This window comes from Liolophura sinensis, chromosome 12 (genome assembly GCF_032854445.1).
Source record: "Liolophura sinensis isolate JHLJ2023 chromosome 12, CUHK_Ljap_v2, whole genome shotgun sequence".
Lineage (NCBI taxonomy): Eukaryota > Metazoa > Mollusca > Polyplacophora > Chitonida > Chitonidae > Liolophura > Liolophura sinensis.
The window spans coordinates 16,162,024-16,186,954 of NC_088306.1; the positions used below are offsets into that span (position 1 = coordinate 16,162,024).

General features: G+C 40.7%; 1 protein-coding gene across 1 annotated transcript; it reads left to right on the forward strand.

Annotated features, from left to right (window-relative positions):
- Positions 1-1,023: 1,023 nt before the first annotated feature.
- On the forward strand, positions 1,024-17,217 carry LOC135479736 (monocarboxylate transporter 13-like). The gene is made up of 5 exons (XM_064759639.1): positions 1,024-1,171; positions 12,176-12,375; positions 14,018-14,860; positions 15,376-15,607; positions 17,075-17,217. The coding sequence occupies exons 1-5, from the start codon at positions 1,024-1,026 to the stop codon at positions 17,215-17,217; spliced, it is 1,566 nt and encodes a 521-aa protein (XP_064615709.1).
- The last annotated feature ends 7,714 nt before the right edge of the window (positions 17,218-24,931 follow it).

The following is a 24,931-nucleotide window of genomic DNA, read 5'->3' on the forward strand; positions in this document are numbered from 1 at the left end:
ACTTATATTTATTCTCCTCTTTACATTTATATTGTTTAAAACATATTCCAAATCGATAAAATTTGCAATTACATGTACTTACCAAGAATTGCATTGCCTGTCATGTTTGCTATACCCGTGATGAAATTCGTTAATCCAAGTCTCCTTGACAGGGTCTGAAGGCCAAAGAAGTCCACCAGCAACACTGCTCGAAAGCCAAACGAAGTTCCATAGTTAAATCCAATGACAACGGCAAAGATAACTTGCGACCAAAACACTGTGGCAAACCTTAATAAGAAACATGAGGCGCTGAGGATTAACTGGGGAATCATGAGTTGTTTGTAACGCTCAGAGAAGCCGCAATCTCCAACCCATCCGAAGAAAAGTCTTCCTACCAGATCTGCGCCTCCAACCATGGACAACAGAAAGGCTGACTCATAATCTGACATTCCTAACTCCTTCGTGAAAGCAGGGTAAAACTGGATCAGACTGTCGCTCGCTATTGTCGAAAGGAAAATGAAACATTCGAAAAATATAAATGATGGGTCCTTGAAGAAGGTGAAACTTAACTTCAAAGTGTTTCGTGCAGGTACTTTCTTTGTCTTGTTCATTGAAGACTGAAGAGCAAATTGCTTGATCGATGTAAATACCGCAGAGCAAAAGGACCTTCTAGTCTTACCAGTGCCAGCCCTGCCGTCGCTCTTCACGTTTTGTGGCTCAAGACATTTTGTTTCATACAATTGCATCGAGTCACCTTCATTGTTACTGGATTTTGTCGAAATTTCTGTTGAAGTCTCATCTATTTCAGACAGTTCGCTCACTCCAGGAACATGATTGATTTCCCTCTTTGGGTCAGAAAGATCTATCATTTCCGTTTGTTCTGTACCACATTCGGTCGCTGCTGATGTTGTGGTATTATTTGTTGTTTTAGGCCTCATTAGAGCCGAGCAGACAAGGATATTCAGGGAGACACCTGCTAATATCAATGCAGCTCCCTTATACGTGAACTCGTCAAACAGCCACTGTACAAAGGGCGGCAACACAATGGTTGCCAGACTAACCCCGGCCATTATCAGCCCCATTGCAAGAGAGAAACGTTTTTTAAAATACTTCCCAGCCATTGTGGAAGCACAGATTAGTCCAGTTTGCATAGACGCCCCTGGAAATGAGAAGAAAAAGAAAACGGGCGAAAGTAAGAACAACACTACACTCAAAAAATTAATCTGTTAATTTTAAAAGAAAGTCTGTTGTCTGAGTGATGCCGGATTGTATTTTGTTATTGCAGCAGATTGTTCTGTTAAACATAACATACATATTCTATTAATCCAACATAAAGCTTCTATTGGACTAACAGAATATTATGTTGAATACGACAGAATATTGTGTTTTATAATGACCGAATACATTCTATTTCTGTTAAAATTAACAAATCAATTTTTTAGTGTAATGAACCGAACTTGGTATCTCAATATCGCATTGTATATTTTCCCATTTTACATAACTTGGATATTACCGCTGCATTTGTTCTTAGTATATTTTATATTTCAGGAAGGGACCTACCGACGGCTTACCGACGGCTTACCGACGGCTTACCGACGAATAGAAAAGCACAGGCTTCATTAGTGACGGCAGTTTTGGACAAGGAACGCTGTACCAACGTAGTTTAGTGAACATTTGGATTGTATTATTATCAAATAAACGAACAGGATTTGAATAGATGATCGGTCATTTATTAAACCCCCTAAAACGCTTTGGTGTATTGAATTTAATACATATCACTAATTAATGTTTAATTAATTAATTAATAAAGGAAGCAAGACGTAATTAACATTTTAATGTTAACATTCATTAACACAACTCTTTAATCATTTATTTGGCCTTAAGAAAATTTTTCTGTTTCATAATACTTGTTTCGAAAAAGATATTTTGCGGGTGATCGCGAATTAAAAACGGTGCAACTCATTATCTTTGACTTTTATTAACCTTAGAACACTAGCTGTCGCAAGAAGAAACACAGCGCCTCCTCGTAACAAGAGACGCTACACCCCCAGCACTGTCCAAAACGACGCATTGATTATACGCTATGCCCGTACCCAGGTAAGCTCCAGTGTGACATAATAAATCTCGTTGATTATATTAGTATGGTCGTATTGTACTGAGATACGAACAGTTTTGCGTCACGATTTGCTTAGCGAAGCGACAGCCGAGCCAAATGAAACCGAACTCTGTCCCTCGAAATGCTATCACGTCAGCATGCAGCCATTTACGAAATCTGATCCGTTAATGTAAACATAAAGTCAGCCAGTAGAGCTGAAACAATTAATAAAGTAGTATTCCAGAAATGTTCTAAAAATATTTTTAAAATTCTATACCGCTTATCTATAGTACCCAGCCACTCATTTGGTGACGCCATTTTGCCATGTTATAGCCATTTAGAGTGACGTCACAAAACCTAGGAGCTCTCCCGTACCATTGGTATTAAACAATGTGACAATGAGAAACCACAAACAAAAACGCATGATACCCAACCAGAGAGTACTAGTATCAGCTCTGTTCCGTGCTCAAAGGGCCGATGTTTCTATTACTTCGGTCAGTCAGGCTCGGTCAGGCGTTGTATTTTAGCGGTCCGGCTCGTCCGGCATGGGTATAAGCATTTGGCCTAGGTAGCAGGACCTTCTGGTTGTCATTCTCATTCAGATTTTGGGAAGATATTTTCGTAATAAATCTGACTTTGTCACAATATTTTGCTTCAAGTAAGGATCCTCTCGAGGCGGTTTTCTTGCCAGCTCACCCTGACAAGTTATTGCATTATCCTGCCCAACATGTACGCATTGTCACATGGGCAGTTGTTTTTAGTTCCCTGCTTATACATGTGTTTCCCAAAATGCATCAGTTTACACTTAAACTAACCGAAAAATCCAATTCATTGCATCTATATCTGTCTATTCACTATAAGAAACCACACTGACAATCGAAAGCTAATAGGTTTTTTGATGTAACAGCTAATTATCATAGGACGCTTTGAGCGCTAGTAATTGGCCAGGTTCATAGGGGCTTCAACAACATGGCAGCTCGGAGAGAATTGTCCGACTGTGCCATATCCGCAATACTGAACTTTATCTTCTCGGTTTTTAAGACTTTACTGAATGTTTTACATATTTTTCTGTGATAACTGTGTCCTATATACTTTTACTATGTGTATATAGTGGCAGACATTATGTCCACTTTAAGACATTTTAAACACTATACTACATGTATTTACAATTTTCGGCTCCTTCCTAAGCTTCATTCCAACTCTTCATTCCTGGTTAAACACGTACGCTGAAAATTATGCGATCATCTTAACATAGCCATCAATAAACGTTTTCCTCCAGACATGTCAAGTCACAATATAAATCGTTTAACACCGCTTTCATTTCTTGACTTTACCAGCGTATGTTAAAATTAAATGATGTACTTGACACACTTGAAATATACGCATTTTGTTGTTAATATTTGCTCTTGGTAGAAACTTTACGCGTGTACAAAGAAGACGGAAATGTTTCGGCCGCTCTGTTTGTATCAACTCCAAAACATGATGTTTATTTATTTGACTGGTGTTTAGCGCCGTACTCAAAGACATTTCACAAATACTACGGCGACCAGCATGATGGTGGGAGGAAACCGGACAGAGCCCACCAAGACTTGATGAGAAGTAAGATAATCGTCGGTACAAGCACCTGTGTTTTTCCGATGGGGAACGGTAGTAAAATGTGCAATTTGAACTACAAGGAAAGGAATGTAAAATTTCCCTCATTTTAGTTTAAATGTCAACAAAAGCCTTGGGTTCCGTTGTTCAAAACTCGTTTAACACTTAATGCCAGATTTAACATTAAGCCTAGACTTCAATTTAGTACTTAGCCCAAAAACAAAAGAGTTATAGTATATTCAATATGAACTATCAATCTGCTGCTGTTATACTTTAACTTTGGACAACTGCATTGCCTGGTGAATTCGGCTGAAATTTAAATATAAAAAGTGATTAATACCAGTATTAGCTTATACACTTTCGAACAGCTCGAACAGCTGTAGAATAAATTAAAACTTTAAGGCATAAAATCATTATTACTACAAACATAGCAGCAGTAATTTCCTTACCAGTGCAAAAACCCTGAAAATAAATTTCCTCGATTTTTGTGCTCATGCTGGTTGATATGAATCCCAATGCTGCCAACAAACCAGACGCAACCAGCAACGCCCTCTCGTGGAAAATGTCGCCAAGTCCCAAGATAAAGACCGCAGCTTAAATCAAAAAGACCACGGCACATTTTCATACAGGTTGTAAAGATTTTATAACCGTGTTACCGCTTACGTTAATAGCGATTTCTGAATTGAGATGGTATAACTCTGATAAGGTCATTTACCAGAATATTTAGGTACTGTAGAGAACGTCATGATGAAAAAATTTTGAATACTGGCGCGGGGACACGAATTGATATTCGTACTGGTAATTTATCATGCCTGGATCTTACATTTTGTTCTGCTAACATAAATGCTGGCTATTCTTGGTCTGTGGATCAACTGTCACATTGTGCCAGCGACTATTATCCCACCCATGTTCGCATTGGTAAGCCGTTATGTAACAACTTCACTGATAGGCTGTCAAGATGGAAAACTGAAGATGCAGATTGGAGTTCTTTTAAGCCTTCACTAAGTAAAGGTTCGAAAACCAAATTAGTTAGTGAAAATTTGGATGAGTTTAATGATGCAATTTTAGGTTACATTTCCAGAGCAGCTAAAAGCAGTATGCCGAAGTCATTAGGAAGACCTTGTCCAAAACCTCCTGTACCCTGGCAAAAAAAAAGCAAAGGTCTTCTTTCCCCATTACAGAGTGGGTTTAGACGGAAACGACGGACAACAGAACATGTTGTTAGACTAGAATCTGATATTAAGAATGGTTTGTTAAATAAGGAATATGTTTTAGCAGTTTTCTTAGATGTCGAGAAGGCGTACGATATGGTGTGGAGAAGAGGGGTGCTGAAGAAAATGGCAGAGATGGGTTTGGGGGGGGGGGGGGGGGGGGTAAAGGTATTGGCATGGGTGAGAAACTTTGTGTCTAATAGACAAATATCTGTTCGTGTAGGTAAAGAATTTTCAAACCCTACTACATCTCCAGTAATGTAGTATAGATTTACTCTTGCAATTAAGCGTGGCGTGCTTCATCCCTTTTCAGGGCTTGGAAAACCCCAAATTCATGATTTCACTCAATCACTTTCACTCACTTGACCGAGGAAGCCGCTTACCCGATAGACACATTCCAATCCCAGCAAAGGAGAGTATAAGTGCGGCTTGCGATGTGGACGCGTCGTACACGTCAATGACTTCCACCAGGAGAATCCCCAGGGATCTGTACACACCCACCCCCAGGAATACGACAACCAGGCCCGCTGGAAAACATTCATTAGGCTTATTATGACGTTATGAAACAAGAATGAATGAATGAATGAATGTATGAATGTATGAATGTATGTATGTATGTATGTATGTATGTATGTATGTATGTATGTCGTCAACTAAAGTATCACACCAAAGACACCAAACTTGGCACCCCACCCAGTCACGTTACATTGACACCGGGTCAACCAGGCATGTTTCCTTTCTCTCTCAGTGCTAAGAAGTCTTCGTGAATAGTTTAATAGGTAATAAGATCTAAAAATAAAAAAGTACCGCGACAATGGGAGCTGGAAAACATTTGCATGACAGCAGTTTATTGTAGTCGTGTTGTGTAAAACAAGATGTCCGAGTGAACTCCTCTAAGGTACTCACGTCTAGACATACGACAAAGTCGGCTTCAGGTGAAAAATGGTAACTAGGGTATAGTAACAGTTTGGTTTAACGCCTGAGTAAAAATCGTTCGTATATTTACTTTTGAACATTATGCCTATTGGAAAAGCTTCATTAGCTGCATCGGGACAACGCAACAACAGACAGCAATTAACTGACATTTGGCTCTGTGAAACAAGATATAATGAAAATAATTTATCTAGCTACTGATATATTTTTGTTTTAGATAGAGAACATTTTTTTTTGCACAAGAGTTTTTACTCTGTTTACTGTTGTTTTTGTATTAGACAGAGATAGATTTTCTTTACCATGGAAAGAAATATTTCCATCTCTCATTTCATAGATGTTGACATCGTGGATCTCTTTCTGGTACAAAAACAAAAGGGACACTCTGCTCTGTTTCTTTACAAGCTGAATGTCAAGTGAACATATAATCCGTTTCAAGCCCGAGGATATGAACAGAAATAACGATGTCTTTAACAGCAACAGTTCACGCAGATATTAAAAGATCACGCAAAGTTACAATGTCCTACATAACCATCGTCATTTTTTGAAATTATCATTATTTAACACAACAGGGCAGTTTTAAGTGGAACTCTTTTATCATTAAAGGTAACAACAGTACTATCGTGTCATGTGAATGTGAAAAATGTTAGGTAACCTTTGTTGACATTAATTTACTGATCACCTGTCTCACCCTTTTCCAGAGGCACAGATGACACCTTTTTCCTTTAGGAACTTCTCAAGTTCTCAAACATTCAGATTCTCAATCCTATTTATTATTCCTCCACTCTAAATTACTTTTTATGATACTTTTCCCAGACGCCCAGGTTGTAGTGAATGTGATCAAAAATAGTTGCCCAACATTTTACAAATAGTTTACAAATAAATGCCAGTAATTTCCATATTATGTTGAATTCCTATAAAGAGATTGAAAGTGGAAACCATACGGTATATTAGGACACCTACCAAAGGCTATCACCCACGCCCATCCTCTGTCCTGATTGGTTATATGGCCTTTGATCCTGTCTTCACTTTTTGTCGTAAATCGGCTAACCTTTTCACTTGTACTGGAAGCCATTGTGTTTTCTGATGTTCAAGTATTCAGACGACCTGAGCAATAGCCTTTCTATAGTCAGTGATTTATGCAAGGCACAAACTGATACCCTAAAGGTCGTTGTTATCTTACTGACTGCGTGCGGTCGCTTGCCAACCTCCCCCTGCCCAATAGCCTAGTGAATAACAACGCATACATATATCTATATGTCCCTGGATGTCTCTCTGTCATCATGGCCGCTATTTCCTCTACTATTCTTATAAGAACAACAACAACGACTTCTGTAGCTCATTGTACAGCAAGGTTACATCTGTAGCTAGAGTTGCCATGTGTAAGAGGGGATAGGTAAACTCGTGAGGTCGTGTGCACGAAGATAACAAACTGTTATATCGTTGTGACCTGTGATCATAGCCTACTGACCCACACGGGTGCAGGTGTATGTGTATTTACTGGCGGCTATCCGGGACATCGCCTGGTCAGTAGGCTGAAGCTTATCAGTTAATCTCTGATATTCAGGGGTCGAATCCAGCTATCGACGATTCGGTTGCGTCTCAGGATTGAATCCAGGTGCATGTTGACCGTGCAACTGATGCGTGTTTTTTCTTCTGTGACGCCGGAGGCGGCAGGTTACACCGGCCATTTCGTATGCCTCCATATAGGCCTAAGAACATGAACATTACTAATGTTCAGCGTTAAGCCGAATTCCAAAACACACTTGTCACCTTCGCTTAAAAATTAAATATGGAAATAGGGATTGAACGGGGCTGTTGCTTACTCTGTTAAGTATAGCATTCGTCATCATTGTTCGTTTGATACACATACACCACCAACGAAAAACTGAAAATTCTTGAGCATGCCCCATTTTGGAGGTATCCATGTCCCTGTGAGTTCAAGTCAAACTCATGCTAGCTTCCTCTCCGCCCGGATATGCATGTAAAGATCTTTCAGCAACCTGCGGATGGTCATAGGTTTCACCCGGGCTCTGCCCGTTTTCCTCCCACCATAATGCTGGCCGCTGAGATGTAAGTGAAATAGTCTTGAGTGAAATATTCTTGAGTCAAATAAATGAATAAATAAAGTTAAAAAGTCTTAAATATTCTTCTGGTGTGTAAACTGTTACGTATACTAAACACATTACTCTCGTCATCTTGTCTGAAAATAACGATAAAAAGAGAAAGAGCAACGTCGACTTGCACGAAACTTTCTTAGCGTTTCAAGGTTGTGATTACCATGACATCGTGATGGTAGTTTGATGGTTTTGATTGTCGAAATGTGAAATATGACATTAAATTGAACTGGGCACTTCCAATGTGTGTTAAACTGTAGCTTTTTCAACTGTTGGTGTCATACACTACATATTAGCCTTCATGTTATGCAAACTGTTGATTGTCAAAAATCGTTTGGTGCAATTTCCACCACTACCTCGATCCCTAAATGTAGTCATTTCACAAACTTTCCCTAAACTTTACTTGCGGTTTCTAAACTCGCTGATGGATCATTGTCCTAACATAGCCCACCCTGACGAAGGGTTTTAACATATTCGACTGTCATAGGTCTTAACATATCAGTCTCTGACGAAGGTCTTAACATATCCAACTCTCACGAAGGTCTTAACATATCCGACTCTCACGAAGGGTCTTAACATATCCGACTCTGACGAAGGGTTTTAACCCTATTAGCAGCGTTCGTGATGGACTTTTTAGATTGTCAGCTTCAACAAAAAAAGGAGTTTTGGTATATTAGCTATTGAACAACTGCGAGATGTTGACAGTGTTGTTTTTGTTTTGTTTTTTTTTTTCTTTGTTTTTTTTTTTATTTAATTGTCATCTTAAAGTAAAAGAAAGCTAACTTATGGAGACAAACAACTGAAAACTGTGCGAAAAAATACATTCATTTATTTTTTTTTAAATATTTTGAAGACCGTTGAAGGCATCAAATCATTTGAATTCTACGGTGGGCTTTATAAGCCATATTGACGCTGGTTAGAACTCTGATGTCACACCTGCCTTTTTTCCTGATTTTCCCCAGAAGGAAGAAATGTTTGAGAACATTAATTTAGTAATCTTTTACCCAGGGGTAAAAAGAGTTATTCCAATATTCTGTGTCGTGATTAGAGTTGAAAAATGGCGTGAAAATTCCTAAACTCTGATAGCATTGTCTGTAAAGCCCACCTTAGGAAATCTAAAAAATAATAAATAAAAGTTTTACGTGGTCTATTAATTGATGCCCACGTCGACTTTTAGCGATCTAGCCTTGGCAGAAATCATTCACTAGAACTGAGCTGCCATCAAAGCAAATCTCCATCATCATATTATATGAGCCAGCAACATGCCGATGAGCATGAGTATCCCCCGGGCTGTGCCCGGTTTCCTCCCATCATAATGCTGGCCGCCGTCGTATAAGTGAAATATTCTTGAGTACGGCGTGAAACACCTATCAAGTAAGTAAAGCATGTACGTGACATATTCTTTTGAAACTTATGAACCCTTCAATGGGATTAGTATTCGGTAGCATGAGGATTATACGTGATATCGCATGTTTGCCTTGATCAGGTTGTTCCTTGATTCAGCCGTTAATGTTACTTGTAAATACTGTAGATCCGTAATTTATGGTGTAGTGCTGTACAGAGCTAACCCTACCAAAAAATCTAAGATGATGACCATGGCGGAAGAAAATCTGGCGAAGAGGACGGCGCTGAATCATGACGAGGCTCGATATGAACAGACGGGCCAGGACCATGGATGGGCATGGGTGGTCGCATTAGGTACATGTAGAAGTTGGCTTCCTCGAACAGTAGTGAGTGATATTCCTTCATAAACCCTTCTTGATGATATGTCGTATGTGAGAAGGTCACCAGCAACATTCGGATGGTCGGGGGTTTTCCCCGGGCTCTATCCGGTTTTGTCACACCATAATGCTTGCAGCCTTCGTGTAAGTGAAATATTCTGGAGTTCGGCGGAAAACACCAAGCAAATAAACAAAAAAAATATTGATATGTGAAGAAAAGCTGGTCATGGCTGATTAGTCATGCACGGTGATTAGCTTTCATTGGCTAAGACATTTTGGGCGTTGGTTCAATCCCAGCTGAGGGCAGAGATTCCAAGACCTTCACAATTCTCGGGATCTTGATGACAACAAGAGGTCAACAGCGGTGGTAAACCTGCTGAGGTAGGGTCGAGCATCATAATGACAGACACTTACTAGCTCGCTGTGTGGTTGAAAATATCGTGCCACATGTCACTGTCCAATGACTGACAGTTTTCTCCAGATAAACCTCTTTCATCCGTCTATTTAAGTGTAATAATTAGAGCGTCCGCCTGAAAGTCAGGAGACCTGGGATCAAAACCGGGTCGGGTCATACGAAAGACTTTAAAACTTGTACTTGCTGCTGCCTCGCTTGGCGTTCAGCGCTGAGTGTCTTTGGCATGATCCTTCAGCGGCCGCAGCACTTTGGCGGCTTGGGCTCGCTCTGCCACAAGAGTGGGTGAGTGAGTGCTCGGGGTTTAACGTCGTACTTAACAATTTTTCAGCCATATGACGACTAAGGAATTCTTAGAGTGTATGTAATGTGCCTCGTTGTTGCAGGACTGGATTTCCACTGCTCTTATGTGCTTCATCTAGTGCTGCTTACCTAGTAAGACGACTTACCGAAGTCAAGTAAGTCGCCCCGCCAGAGCCATTATACTGATACGGGTCAACCAGTCGTTCCCCTATCCCCTTCATGCTGAACGCAATCCCTGCCACAAGAAAACACTATACATGTATGTACACACACCTTATCATTCAAGTTTACGAGCCTTTCTACGTGATTCTATGGTAGATGGGCACCATCAACCCAATAATTTCCCCCCAAATTTGGTGATAGTTGTTGATAGAGGAGTATCAGATATTTAATAGGTATTTTCAGATTCCTTGAGTCTAAATCTGTACCAGTGGTATATTTATTTATTTATTTATTTGATTGGTGTTTTACGCCGTACTCAAGAATATTTCACTTATGCGGCCAGCATTATGGTAGGTGGAAACCAGGCAGAGCCCAGGGGGAAACCCACGACCATCCGCAGGTTGCTGTCAGACCTTTCCCACGTCAGACCACGGCCTCACGCCGGAGAGGAAGCCAGCATGAGCTGGACTTGAACTCACAGCGACCGCCTTGGTGAGAGACTCCTGGGTTATTACGCTGCGCTAACGCGCTAATCAACTGAGCCACGGAGGCCACCACCAGTGGTATATATCAAGTGCTTATCTGTATTAATCCAAAAAATCCAAAATAAAAATAAACTATTTATTCACGTTTTAGCTAATGAATATTAAGTTATTCAACAAGGCTGTGCCCACGAAAGACAGCATGAAAGTTTGAATAAGGCAAACGGTAGCGTTTCTGTTGAGTTGAAGGCAAAGCAGATCACCGCTCTTCGTGCGGCATATAAGAAAAAAGATGTTATTGCAGTTTAATCGACTGGGTATGGTAAAAGTCTTATATACTAGCTTATGCCTTGGGTCATCCAACATTGAGAACACAGCGAGGAACCCAAAATAACTATTGTCGTATCCCCTATTAATTGTGTTATGCAAAATAAAGTGGTAAGTGTGTAAATATGTTTAAATTGTTATGGTTCAGCTTGAGCTCGGACGGTGATGATTATAATAACCACAAACACCTATTAATAGAACACTGCCCAACAGTCCAGTAGGTTCACCATCACGATGTTGTTTAAATAAGGCCAAAGTAGTCATCTCAGATCAGCTGACGTAATGCACGAGCCTCGCTTTCGACGTCCCTGATGTAAAAAGCATGGCGCCCAAGTATATTAGAGATGTAATCTCAACGGAAGCAGTAGGTACATTTCTATTTTAGAATGACACTTTATGACTCCTCATCGTCACATAACTGGAACATTGCACAAAAAAGCATAAGGAACAATGACGTGCAGAAAGGAAACCACCATTTCTTAGCAGGTACCTGTAAGAACTCTTGACGATAGAAATAGCAACCTGGAGAAAGGAAACCGACATTTCTTAGCAAGTACCTTGTGGGCAAAGAAAACCAACATTTCTTGGGAGGTACAGGGCAGATCTCTTCACGTACAATAATTTGTCACCAGGTACCTGACGGACGGCTTGACGCAAAAGTTCCAGGAACAATGACGTGAAGAAAGGAAACCGCTATTTCTTAGCAGGTACTTGTCAGATCTCTTGACGTATTCGACTCATTCAGAGGTGTGTACATCCGCGTCTCGAAACTCCACTATTTTTGGATTTCTTTCAAATGATTCTTGAAGTTACATTTCAACATTGTTTATGTGTGTGTTTCAGCTGGTCTGCTTGCCGTCTTCCTGGCACTGGGCGTTTACAGGTCACTTGGAATCCTTCTGGTGGAAGTCATGGATGCCTTTGACGCGACAACTGCCGAAATGTCCTTCATCCTCTTCTGCGCTGGGATCGGCCAGTGTCTTTCTGGTGGGTGCATACAAAAGTCAGTTACCTCTTTACGCCACAGTCAGAAGATTTGCCGGGTACTTGGCGAATGGTGGTCGTTTACCTGATCAGACCTGATCAGACACGTAAGCAGCCGTCGCTTTGCTCTTCTGTAGAACTTTAAACACGAACGAACACAAGAGACCAATAGCTGTGAGTTCAAGTCCAGCTCATGCTGGTTTCCTCCCCGGTCAGCCATGGGAAGGTCTGTCAGCAACCTGCAGATGGTCCTGGGTTTTCCCACATTCTGCCGGGTTCCTCCCACCATAATGCTGGCCGCCGTCGTATAAGAGAAATATTTTTGAATACAGCGTAAAACACAAATCAAATATATAAAAAAAAATAAATAAAGTAAAGTAAGACGATGGTTTTTATTTATATTATTTATTTATTTGATTGGTTTCTCGCCATGATCAAGAATTTTTTACCTATCTGACGGAGGTGAGGTTTATGGGTAGAGGAGGCAACTGATTTTCGCCAGACACCTGACAAGCCTCTTAATTTAAAGCGGCAGCGTAAACAGTTAAAATTGGATTCGACCTCGCGACCCCATTGATGAAGAATTTGATAGTCACATTGAAGAAGATTAATGCTATCTGAAACTGTATTGTAGTTTACATCTTCATTTATGGCTTTAATGTTTCTTTTTAAAACGTCAAAGACGGCGTAGAACACCAATCAAATAAATAAATAAAGGTCCAAAGTGATGACTGTCGTCCAGGCTTAATCTGGCTGGACGTCAAGAGTTAGACTGTACAGGTACGTGTATGAAGGTTACCGACGGAGTAAAATTCCGCCGTACATACTTACCTAGGTATAATTTTATAGTTTTATATAGATCTGTGCGTCGAAACAGACATCCGTATACCAGCCGTTAATCAAAAAGGATGTCTCACCTCAGAAAGTATATAAAGTACGAAAATAGGACGGAATCATGCAAAGAGAAGCAGTCAGCAGTTTTTATTTGATGTTGGAAAGCCTGTCCTAGGTGACACAGTTAATTCAGAATTCAAATCGATAACCTATTGATGTACTGCATTTATAAATTGTGACAATACACTTTAAAATCATTTGTGTTATAGTATTTAGTGATTTCGGCGTAATTCTGTTTTCCGTTTCGTTTAAGCCGCGCTGTTCTTCTTTGGATTGGGTGATATTTTCCACGAAAGGGCGCTGCTGGTAGTGTCTGGGATACTCGCAGCTTCCGGATTCGTCGTTGTTTGCTTCAGCAAAACGATTCAAGATGTTTACCTTCTGGGGTTTTGCACAGGTGTAAAAGAATATATTCTACACTTATCATAACATAAGGTTTCATATTCAACAAAACATCCTGTTAGTCTTATACAATCTTTATTGCTGAATTCATAAGACATATATTCTGTAAATTAACAGAATAATCTGCGGCAATAATACAATATATTTAAACATCACTCAGGCAACAGATTTTCTGTCAAATTTAACAAATTATGTTTTGAGAATATATATGAGACACAGTATAATTATTACCATTTATATTTTTGTTTTTAATGTTATTATTATTTTTTACTTTAGGTGAAATACTGGTTTATTCTTAGTAAAAAGCGACAAGGTATGACATGTCAGTGAATCCATTCTTGCCCATGGGTATGCAATACTTTGCATCCCCTACTCCATTCTATCTCAATTTACTTTCACTTTCAGGAGTGTCCATGCAAATATGCAACGCATGCGCGTCCACGATTGGCTGGGAAATACTTCAAAAAACGATTCTCTTTCGCTGTTGGGTTGATAATGTCAGGAGTAAGCTTGGGAACTTTAGCCTTCCCGCCATTTCTGCAATGGCTATTTGACGAGTTCACGTTTAGGGGAGCAGCCTTAATCATGTCGGGCATTTCACTCAATATTCTTGTATCTTCTGCGTTGATGCGTCCCAAACTCACACTAAGGACGTTAAGATCGTCAGAAAAGAGTAGAATCACGGAGAAGATTGAATTGGTTGATTTGTTGCCGGTCCATAAAATAACTAAAGAAGACATGGGAAAGTTAGCGGAGAGAAAATGTGATTTAGTTCTCAGGAGCGACAGTTGGGGTAAAATTGAGAATTGTAGAGCTCTTATTTTGGAAAAGCAACGTGAGGAAGAGAGTCTTGTGACAGAAAATGAGAACAACTGTTCCAGAAGCTTGACCTTGGGAAACACCTGTCCGACAAGGTCGCCTTTCTGTACCACTCTCTTAATATCCATGAAAGACTTCGCTCTTCAGCCGCCTAAAGATAAAACAAAGAAACCTTCATGGCGAAAGATTTTATTGATGAGTTTTACCTTTTTCAAAGACCCGTCATTTCTACTATTTGAATTGTTTATTTTCCTCCTGACCATTGGATGCGACGGAGTGATCCAGTTTTACCCTCTATACACAAAAGAGAAAGGAATGTCGGAATACCAATCAGCCTTTCTTTTGTCCATCGTCGGCGCTGCGGACTTAGCCGGGAGGCTGGTTTCCGGGGTCATAGGAGATTGTGGCTTATCCCAACGTTACAAACAGGTCAGTTTGTCCTCCAACATTTCGCATGTAAAATATAGCACCTGGAATTAATCCGAAAACTACTATGCCAAAACACACTTAACTTTACATATTGCAGTATTACAAGTATTACTTTTGTTTATAGCAGCCGAAACAGATAAGGTGTTGTATTTAATGTCGTATATAAGATATTTTAAATAAAATAGCACATTATAAATTCAGTACATACATGAAATATGTAATAAGCCTAGTTGTGGTTATTTAATATAAACGACTACAGAACAGACAGTAAAACCCGAGCAGCGACGACAGTGTTGTAGTTGACAGATCGTGAGGTCTAACTGGTGACGTACGGCCTCCTATCAGTTTACACAGCTGAACGTGCAAACCATTTAACAATAAAACAGGTTTCCTTTTCATACAACCAAAGTCTTTAACTTATTTCATTGATATTTGGCTGACATGATATATGGGAGAGAGGATAGAAAATGGAATATTTTCTACCACATTTTCACCCATTTTTTCTGAACAAACAGGTTGTAGTTTGCCAGTTCATGCTCGGCACTGCTTGCTTCCTGTCAAGATTCAGCACACAGTTCTGGTCTCAGGTCATCTTTGCGATTGTGGTGGGAATTAACTACGGAGCATCGTACTCCTGTCGAGCTGTGCTGTTGGTGGAGCTCTTCGGCCTATCTACCCTACCCAGACGGATCGGCATCAACAGCTTCCTGACCGGCGCAGGACACGCCACGGGCCATCCGGTTCTCGGTAAGTCTCTTTTCGAATGCAAACCAAGCATTTACATTGGTAAATTAAGGTTTATAAGTGATAATTGAACAGGAATTGCCATTAAGTCTTATCTGCTCAAGAACATATACATCATCTGTTCTAATATTTTCACCTAAAATTAATATTTTGAATCACTGATCACTCCAATGACTTCTTGTAACAAACCACAGGCTACGTCAGAACCCGGGTCATGTCATTCCAAAGACATTTCAAAGATACGTGGTAGGCGTACTTGCTGCTGCCTCGCTTGGCGATCAGCATTGAACTGTTAGAGCAAGGAAGCAGGACTGGTTGACCCAGTGTTAGTATAATGTGACTGGGTGGGGTGTCATGTCTGGTGTCTTCGGCAAGACTCCTCAGCGGCAGCAGCACTTTGATGGCATGCACTCGCCCTGCCACAAGCAGACACAGTAAATGTACACACACCTAATGACCCTGTCGTCGTCATATGACCAAAATTGTTAAGAACCACGTAAAAAAACGCCCTGCATAGGTACATACATGATGTTGTACTTCATATACACGGCAAACTGGACAAGGGAGGAAAAAAACAGTATATTGCCACTTTGCCAACACCACCCGCCTTTGCCGCTCTCACTAAAATGAACCGATTTCACTAAAATATTTGCCATCTTGGTCATTAATAATTAAATTGTTTTTGGTAGCAACTACATGGCATATTTAACAAAATTTTCCTCCCACATAGAAAATTTTATACACAATGAGGGCCCCCACGGGTGGGCCGAAAGTTGGCTGGAATCGGCGGTAATTGTGTGATACCGCTTGCATTTCTCACGTTTTGAACATCTCCATTTTTAAACCTTCATAACTCGTATTTACTTCGGCCCTCATTCCTATCAGCAATAGTATACCATTGACTAGAAACTAAACGGTTTTTTTATAAAAAGAAAGCAACTTTACGTCTGGTCTGCCATTTACCTTCATTACAAAAATCGTGCCTCTTCCTGACTGAAAATCAGTCAATCAAACACTGATGTTGTTGGCAGACGTCACTTCTTCCTCTGATTCAAAGCCAATCTATCAAACATTAAGATATGTTTCTAGGGGCTATGCTCCCGATTTGAAGTCAATCAATAAAACATTTCCTTCATGAAGGCGTTAGACCTTCTAATTCAAAGTCAATGTATCACACATTTGGCTTTTTTCCCAAAGGCCTCGGCTCCTCATTCAAATTCAATAAATCAAACATTTCCTTATCTCCCCAGGGAAACGGGTTCTACATAAAAGTCAATGAATCAAATATATTTGCTTATGTTCTCGGAGCCTCGCTCCTCACCGATCAATCAAACATTTCCTTATGCTCCCAGTGGCCTCGTTTATCACTGAAAGCCAATTAATGGAACACTTCATGTCCCGATGTGTGTTGCGCGTCATCACTCCTTCTGATTCAAAGTCAGTCAATCAAACACTTGCTTATTTTCGCAGGAGCTTTGCGAGACGTCACTGGAGATTTCAACGTTCCTCTTCAACTGATTGGCATTGTGTTCTTGGCGAGTGGATCTAGTCTTTTGGCCACAGGAATAATAAAACGTTGTCAGCGCCGACGAAAAACCAGCGCGAGTATTTAAACCGCCTGACAATAGCAAAATGATGGCATACAATATAAGTTAACTAGCTATGTAAACATAACGAGTTGAAACTTTCCTAGCAGGATTACGAACATTAAAGCAAATTTTCACAAGACTGTTTACAAATGTTTCTCTTCCCTGTGCTCGTACAAGAATATATACAAGGTGCTCTGTCTGGGTTTTCTTTTTCATAGTCTTATATCAGCGAAAGGGAACCCATAAATGTTTTTACATTGTTTTATGTATAAGTGTTTTGTGAAATAGAAACCAATAGAACCTTTAGCAATGTGTGTTGATGCAGGATGCGTAGAGAAGTACACGTCTGGGGTCGCGCAGGATTCGTAGAGAAGTACACGTATGGGTCGTGCAGGATGTTAAGAAATGTGTGGTATCACATATGGGGATATCTTGGAAACCACGGTAGCAAGAGCAGCATTCCGATTACGCTTTGATACCGGTTGTTTAAAGAACGTCACTTTTTGTGGATCAGTCTACTTTTCTGTTTCCCGAATTTTTGCACGAGTATTCTTCTTACTGCAGACAATCAGACTTTGGCCAATCACGCCAAGCACAGAGGAATCCAGCTCTCCGTATTTCGTCTGCGGCTTAAGGTCCGGCAGTTGACCTACCGATGATCGGTTGAAAACGGTCTGCGATAAACAGCAAATGAATAATGTTGGATGGTACAAAGAGTAGCCAATTGGAAGACGTTTTACTTGGAGACTGCGCCATTAAATAGTAGGTACATGTATATGTACCATTTCAATTTAATAGAATTGCGGTAACCGTTGTGTGTTGACGTTACGGAGGCCCCTAAAATAGTTTGACGTACCATTGTTGGACTGTAGAATGAATGTTTAATGCCACATCGGCAATATTTCTGCCATATAAAGGTAACAGTAACAGTTTTATGTTTATAGTCAAAGAAATTACATAACCTTCCTTCTTCTAAGAGCAATGCGAAATACTAAAAACTTCAGCTTTCGTGAGAAATGGATTCTGTGCGATTCTCATTTGGACTTAAGCTCGGTATGGTGGGAATATTCTAGAACCCCCTACTCCCATTGTTGTTGGGATCTTCTCGTTAATACACGATCAACAGCATTGTCTTGTGTGGTCTTGTATGAAGCTCCCAGCAATCCACATACCTTCTCCGATACAACATCTGTCACAGGCGGAAGAGTTTGTTAGTAACTTGCCAAACAAATCGGTTTCCTCCACGTTCAAAAACAATCAAACAAATAAAGGTTCACAAAGCCAAGTCACTTTACCTGATGTACGTGTATGATAACTAGGACTATTATAAACCAAAATTGTTTTATGTAGTGTGATGATGGCACTGTTTGCGGTGTTTCCTGATCTGTTTCTGTTTGACAAGTTTCCATCTAAAGTTACCTTCAACCTGACACCATGCCAACTTAACATATCCTTATATACTGCTTCGATCGCATAAAGGATAGAGCGTCCACCTCGAAGTCGGGGGACACGGAATCAAACCCGGATCGGGTCGTACCAAAGACTACAAAAATGATACTTGCTGCTGCCTCGCTTGGCGCCCAGCACTGAGAGGTTAGAACAAGGAAACATGACTGGTTAATCCGGTGTCAGACTAATGTGACTGGATGAGTTGTCAGCATAACGTGGCTGGCTGGAGAGTCATGTCTGGTGTCTTCTGGTGATACCTTAGCAGCGGCAGCACTTTGGTAGCATGGGCTTGCCCCGCCCACAAGAAGACACAGTATATATATACACACACATAATGACTCCTCAACGTCATATGGCTGAAAATTGTTGAAGGACAAGACAGCACCTGGCTAAAACATATTTTAACCAAAAGCAGGATACTCAAGCCTTCAAAAAAGTATCACAGTTTATTATTTTAATGAGATTTCGCCCAATAACATGTAGAACAAAATGACAATAGTGCACAAATGGCTGGTGTGAGTCAAGGCCGTCATCTCCAGAATTTTGTCCAATCAAACACGTTTCTATTAGATTGCGCGGCCTAAGCTGTGACGTAGCCTTTACCCATTCATTACATGAAGTGACATATTATAACACGAAACTACCGCGTAAGACATTTTGAGATGGCTTAAAACGATTTACTTAGGTGTAGCCGAAGGGTCATATTTATCTGTGGAACAGGTCTGTATCATTTACGGACCACCACAGACTTAAAATCAGTTGATTTACAAACTGTCAGTGTAGCTTAATATTCAACGACAATATGATAAATTTTTGTCGTCCATTTTAACGTTTAGTGATCAGTTTCTAAATGACAAATATCAGAGTCAGTGCAAAATTCATCAGGGATGCCGAAGGTTTATGGGATTGAGAAGACGGCATCTCTCCGGACAACACTTCGAATTAATTAAAAATCTTATGATATAATTTTTTCCCCTGAATTTATTACAGCTGAAGAATTTAAAATTTACTCCTTCGTCTTTCTCGCATACAATGGACGTTTTTTTCTGTTTTCTTTTATATAACACGGTAAAATTATTGAAACGCCGTGTTCAAGTCGAGGTGCTTTCTCTGACGTCCCCGGTAACTAGGTCAGCACTGCTTTCAACCTAGAAGCCACCGCTATAAAACTGAAGCACAAAAATCCAGCGACAGTCGAATGCCTAGATCAGCCTCAGTGGTACTTTGATATATTGAGCATGAATCTAGTTGTACAACAATCCTATTGTAATTTTGTAAACATTTTATTGGGGTCAAAATCACCAGCACAACTCCTCCGGAAGCTACGACCTGAACCAAAAATAGTCCGACAATGCATCTGAAACAGGTTCGCTGGAGTTCCTTGTTGTGTAGTAGGCCTACTGTATCAACAGCTCAAGCAATGGAAGAAATATTCTTCCAGCGTATCCAATTTTCGAGAAAACTATATTTGTCACTTGGGCCTTCGTCGCCGATTTAATGCTGGTGTGAGATAATTTAAATGGTAATCTTTCAGTGGACATAAACATTGGTCAGGTGGTGTCTTTCACCTTAAGTACGTCGTTATGCCCCAAGCACGCATACATACATACATACATACATACATACATACATACATACATAAATACTTAAATACACACCCCGGTTTCACTCACCATAATGCTGGCCGAAGTGGTAGGCCTATAGGTGAAATATTCTTGAGTACGGCGTAAAACACCAATGAAATAAATAAATGAATAAATACACGCATGTATGCATGCATAAGCGTGCATTCAGTGCCATTCTCGGACAAGTGTTTTTCAAGATGACCTATACCCATTTTCCTCGGGGTTCTTGTGGGATTTATTGTTTCACACTGTTCTCTTGTGTGATCTCTCATGTAAATCTCGTTGTTCCACTTTCCATTGGCCAATAGCACACAGCCGTTAATTTGCCATCGAGCCAATACTTTACACGGCTTGCGAGTCATGACGTCACCCGGCCAGTGCTAGGCAACAGATAACATACTCAAACAGTTCAGCTTTAATGGTCTGTTAGTTTTTGGTGGAAATGGTTAACATATTACTTTTTTTTAAATACCGGTAAAGTTTACAAACTAATACATATATAGCAAAAATATTGTCTGTAGGGAGTATTTACTGTGAAAATAAAGGCGCATCCTTAAACAACTCATAACTATTTATTTATCTCATTGTCGTATAACGCCATGCTTATTCACTTATATTATGTCGGTCAGTTTATAGGTGGAGAAGACCGGAGTGACATAGATAAACCACCAAACTTCGGCAACTTACTGGTGAACATTTCCGCCATGTGTGGGATAGAGATATGCACACTATATTGGTGGAAAACAGCTATTGACTGCGTAGACGGTCGAGTGAAAAGTGGGAGCAGAGGGTCTACCAACTCCCTGCATTGCAAAAGGATCAATGAATCAATGGCTGACAGCAAGTTCATGTTAACAAAAAAGATGCGTTTTAGATATTTCAAATTAGTGGACCGAATGAATAAGGGGAAGTCACTCTTAAAGAATATTTATTTGTACCTGATGACTGTTGAGTCGCGTCCCCTTGAGCCGATATTTCTGTTACACACAACTGTAGGGTTTAAAACGCAGCCTTTGGGTAAACATACACCCTAAGGTCACAACACCAGACTTTGTCACGGGAATTTACATTGTGTAAACAGTTTTGTTCCAGTTTGTATTGGCTCTCATTTGCTCTAAAAGACCTCTTGTCAAATTAGCCTAGATCAAATTATAGTACCCGTCCACTGTATGAAATTGTCTATGGTATGATTTTGTCTTATTTTGCCACAAATGTCCCAAACACAATGATCGCAAAACGAAAGCTGAAAATTTCCTGTCCGAGGATTGCATTAAATGAACCCACCTCTCAGAATACCTGAAAGATTGAGAGCTATTCAATATATTAGGCCTACCTTAAAGGATTAGTGTCCAGATTTTTCTACTGGTCTTAATTATAAAAACTATAACCTTTCTAAACAGTATATTACCGAGAAGACTTCTCAGAAACGCAGAAATGACTTGTAATAAATGATAGGTATACTACCCTGTCCGGTCTACAGCCGGAAGCCCGGTACGGTTCAGCGGGTGACGTCATATATGTCCATACCCTGGCTGTCTAGGCTGTATAACCTGGGGATTTGTGTCGAAACGATCCCATTTTTTTTTCAGATGGATTCTATCTACACAGAAGTACATATACTGCCTCATCAGTTTGAATCTCTAGTGGAAGATGTTGAACTTCCGATTTATGCCGCTGACATTTCTTGCCAGACTTCAGATTCTGAGTTCTCAGACGTTGAATTTGATGTTTGTCAAGGTATTTCCAACCCCACTAGCAATAGGGACTGGTAAGCTATAGCTTTACCCTGTGTTACACTATATACATTTTGTGTGTTTATCAAAATTTAACAGTTATATACTATTCTTTCCGTCTGTCCCCTTCACAACAAATTTCGTTCTATTCCTCGCGATATTCAGAATCTTTACCTACACGTACATGCGATGACAACTGCGTGTTTATTTTCGGCCTTCCGAAAAGACAATGCCTATATAGCACTGTACAATATAAATACATGTATGATTAGAACATCGGTACTAGTGTACAAATCGAGATTTGCTTTTTCAGTTCAGTTAGCTTTCCGGTTTTTGTCCACTGTGGTCCCATAGAAGCCAAATATTTAGAGTTCAGCTCTAGTTCTCTCGTAGTTTTCAGCTTTTTTTTGTGGTTAAGCCTCCAAAATTCTTCCATTGTGTTCTGTAAACCCGCGTCTTTCTGAAGGTCAGATCGTCTGGGAAGTTGAAAACACTAACCCCTGGGTTCTTCGATGACCTGATTTAAACAACCGTATGCAGAATAACAAATCATTTCGTGGAGAAATTCGATAAGCTTGTTGTCACTCTTGAAGTTTTTTGAACACTGAACCACGTGACGAAGCTCTGACAGCTCTCAAAGGTTCGACGAATGACGTATATCGAGTGTTGGCGAAAAACATGCATGAAACCAGCCTCATTATCTTGTGATTTTAAGTGCTATACTACTCAGATCAAAAATGCCGTGAAGAATTTTTGCACTGCGGAAAGGCGGAAAGTATGTCAAATAAGTATTACATAACAAACATGCGTAGATAGTACAAATACAGGATGTTATTATTTTTGCCAGCCAGTCAGTGTTATAGGGTTTGTGCCAAAAATTCATTCGTGAAAGCCTTCAACTTGACTTTGAGCTTTTGTACTCGAGAGAGAAAAAAACACAAATGTATCTATTTGAGTCTGTTCGACTCGAGCTGGATTTGAGCTCGCCACATGTAGACTGTGCAGACAACTTCAACTTAATCAGTTGAGGTTACAAGTAGGATACTCGCTACAGCACTGTTGGTGTTAAGCGGTGGATCGGGCATGGCTACAGATCTCTTGGAATTAAGTGTGGAATCGTCGCTACAGCTTTCTTGGGGCCAAAGGGATACAAAATCGAAGCTGATTGGGCTGACAGTGGAGATAGGGTTTCCTGGGTAAAATCTTGCAGCCTTAGTCACGCTTGAATAAATCTACATGCCTAAAACTCAGCTTAGGTAAGACATAGCCTGGACTTGCCTATCTCTCACACTAGCCAATCAGAGTCGACTCTGTAACCCTTTAAGTGGAGTTAAATGCGGGAACACGGCTACAGCTCTCTTGGAATTAAGTGCTGTATCGTGGCTGCAGCCGAGTTAGAGTTAGTGCTGGATGGTGGCTACAGCTCAGTTGGAGTTAAGTGCTGGATAGCCACTACAGCTCAGTTGGCTTTAAACGCGGGATCGTGGATACAGCTCAGTTGGAGTTAAGTGCTTGATAGCCACTACAGCTCAGTTGGAGTTAAGCCCGGGATCGTGGATACAGCTCAGTTGGCGTTAAGGGCGGGATTGCCGATACAGCTCTGTTGGCGTTAAGCGCGGGATCGTGGATACAGCTCAGTTGGCGTTAAGGGCGGGATTGCCGATACAGCTCTGTTGGCGTTAAGCCCGGAATCGTGGATACAGCTCAGTTGGCGTTAAGTGCTGGATAGCCACTACAGCTCAGTTGGAGTTAAGCGCGGGATCGTGGATACAGCTCAGTTGGCGTTAAGGGCGGGATTGCCGATACAGCTCTGTTGGCGTTAAGCGCGGGATCGTGGATACAGCTCAGTTGGCGTTAAGCCCGGGATCGTGGATACAGCTCAGTTGGCGTTAAGTGCTGGATAGCCACTACAGCTCAGTTGGCGTTAAGCGCGGGATTGTGGATACAGCTCAGTTGGAGTTATGTGCTGGATAGCCACTACAGCTCCGTTGGCGTTAAGCCCGGAATCGTGGCTACAGCTCAGTTGGCGTTAAGGTCGGGATTGCCGATACAGCTCTGTTGGCGTTAAGCGTAGGATCGTGGCTACAGCCCAGTTTGAGTTAAGCGCGTGATCGGGAACACTGTTCTGTTGGAGTTAAGAGCGGGATCGTGTCTACAGCTCAGTTGGAGTTCAGCTGAGGATCGTGGCTACACCTCAGCTGGAGATAGGCCCAGGATAGTTGCTACTCGTCTCAGCAGTTGTTTAGCGCAAGATCGTGGCTACAGCTCAGCTGAAACCCTTTCGTCTCAGATTCAGTTTTCAAGTTGTACAGAATGTACATATGCACGCATTGTTCTCAGGATTAATTATAAAAAAAATACCGCATTCTACTCATATTTTTTAAGTCAATACAAAATACCAAATGCTACGTATAAGACGGGAAGAAATGTTGTACATCCTAGACTTAGTATATCAAGGAGACAAATCTTTCCACCCTCAGACTTTCCCGGTAGTTTTTCGCCAAGTACCCAGCTTTCATCCACCCATAAATCTGACCATGCACCCTATAACTCAAAACATCACTGAGTGCGGCGTTGTTTTTTATTTACTTATTTATTTGATTGGTGTTTAAAGCCATACTCAAGAATATTTCACTTTTTTACAACGGAGACAGGTATTAGGGTTGAAGGAAACCGTGCAGAGCCCGGCGGGGAGGGGGCATGACCATCCCCAAGTTGCTGAAGCGCGGCGTTCAACAACAATCAGATAAATATTTAAATCCTGACCCCAATAACCCCCCCCCCCCACCCAATCCCCACCCATTCACAAATCCATCTCCTACGTCCACTTTATATCAGAGTACAACAGATTATATTAAAGTACAACAGAAGTTTGAGTACATGCCGTCCACATTATGAGCCCGCTTGTAAGCGTAGTATTTGTATGAGCAT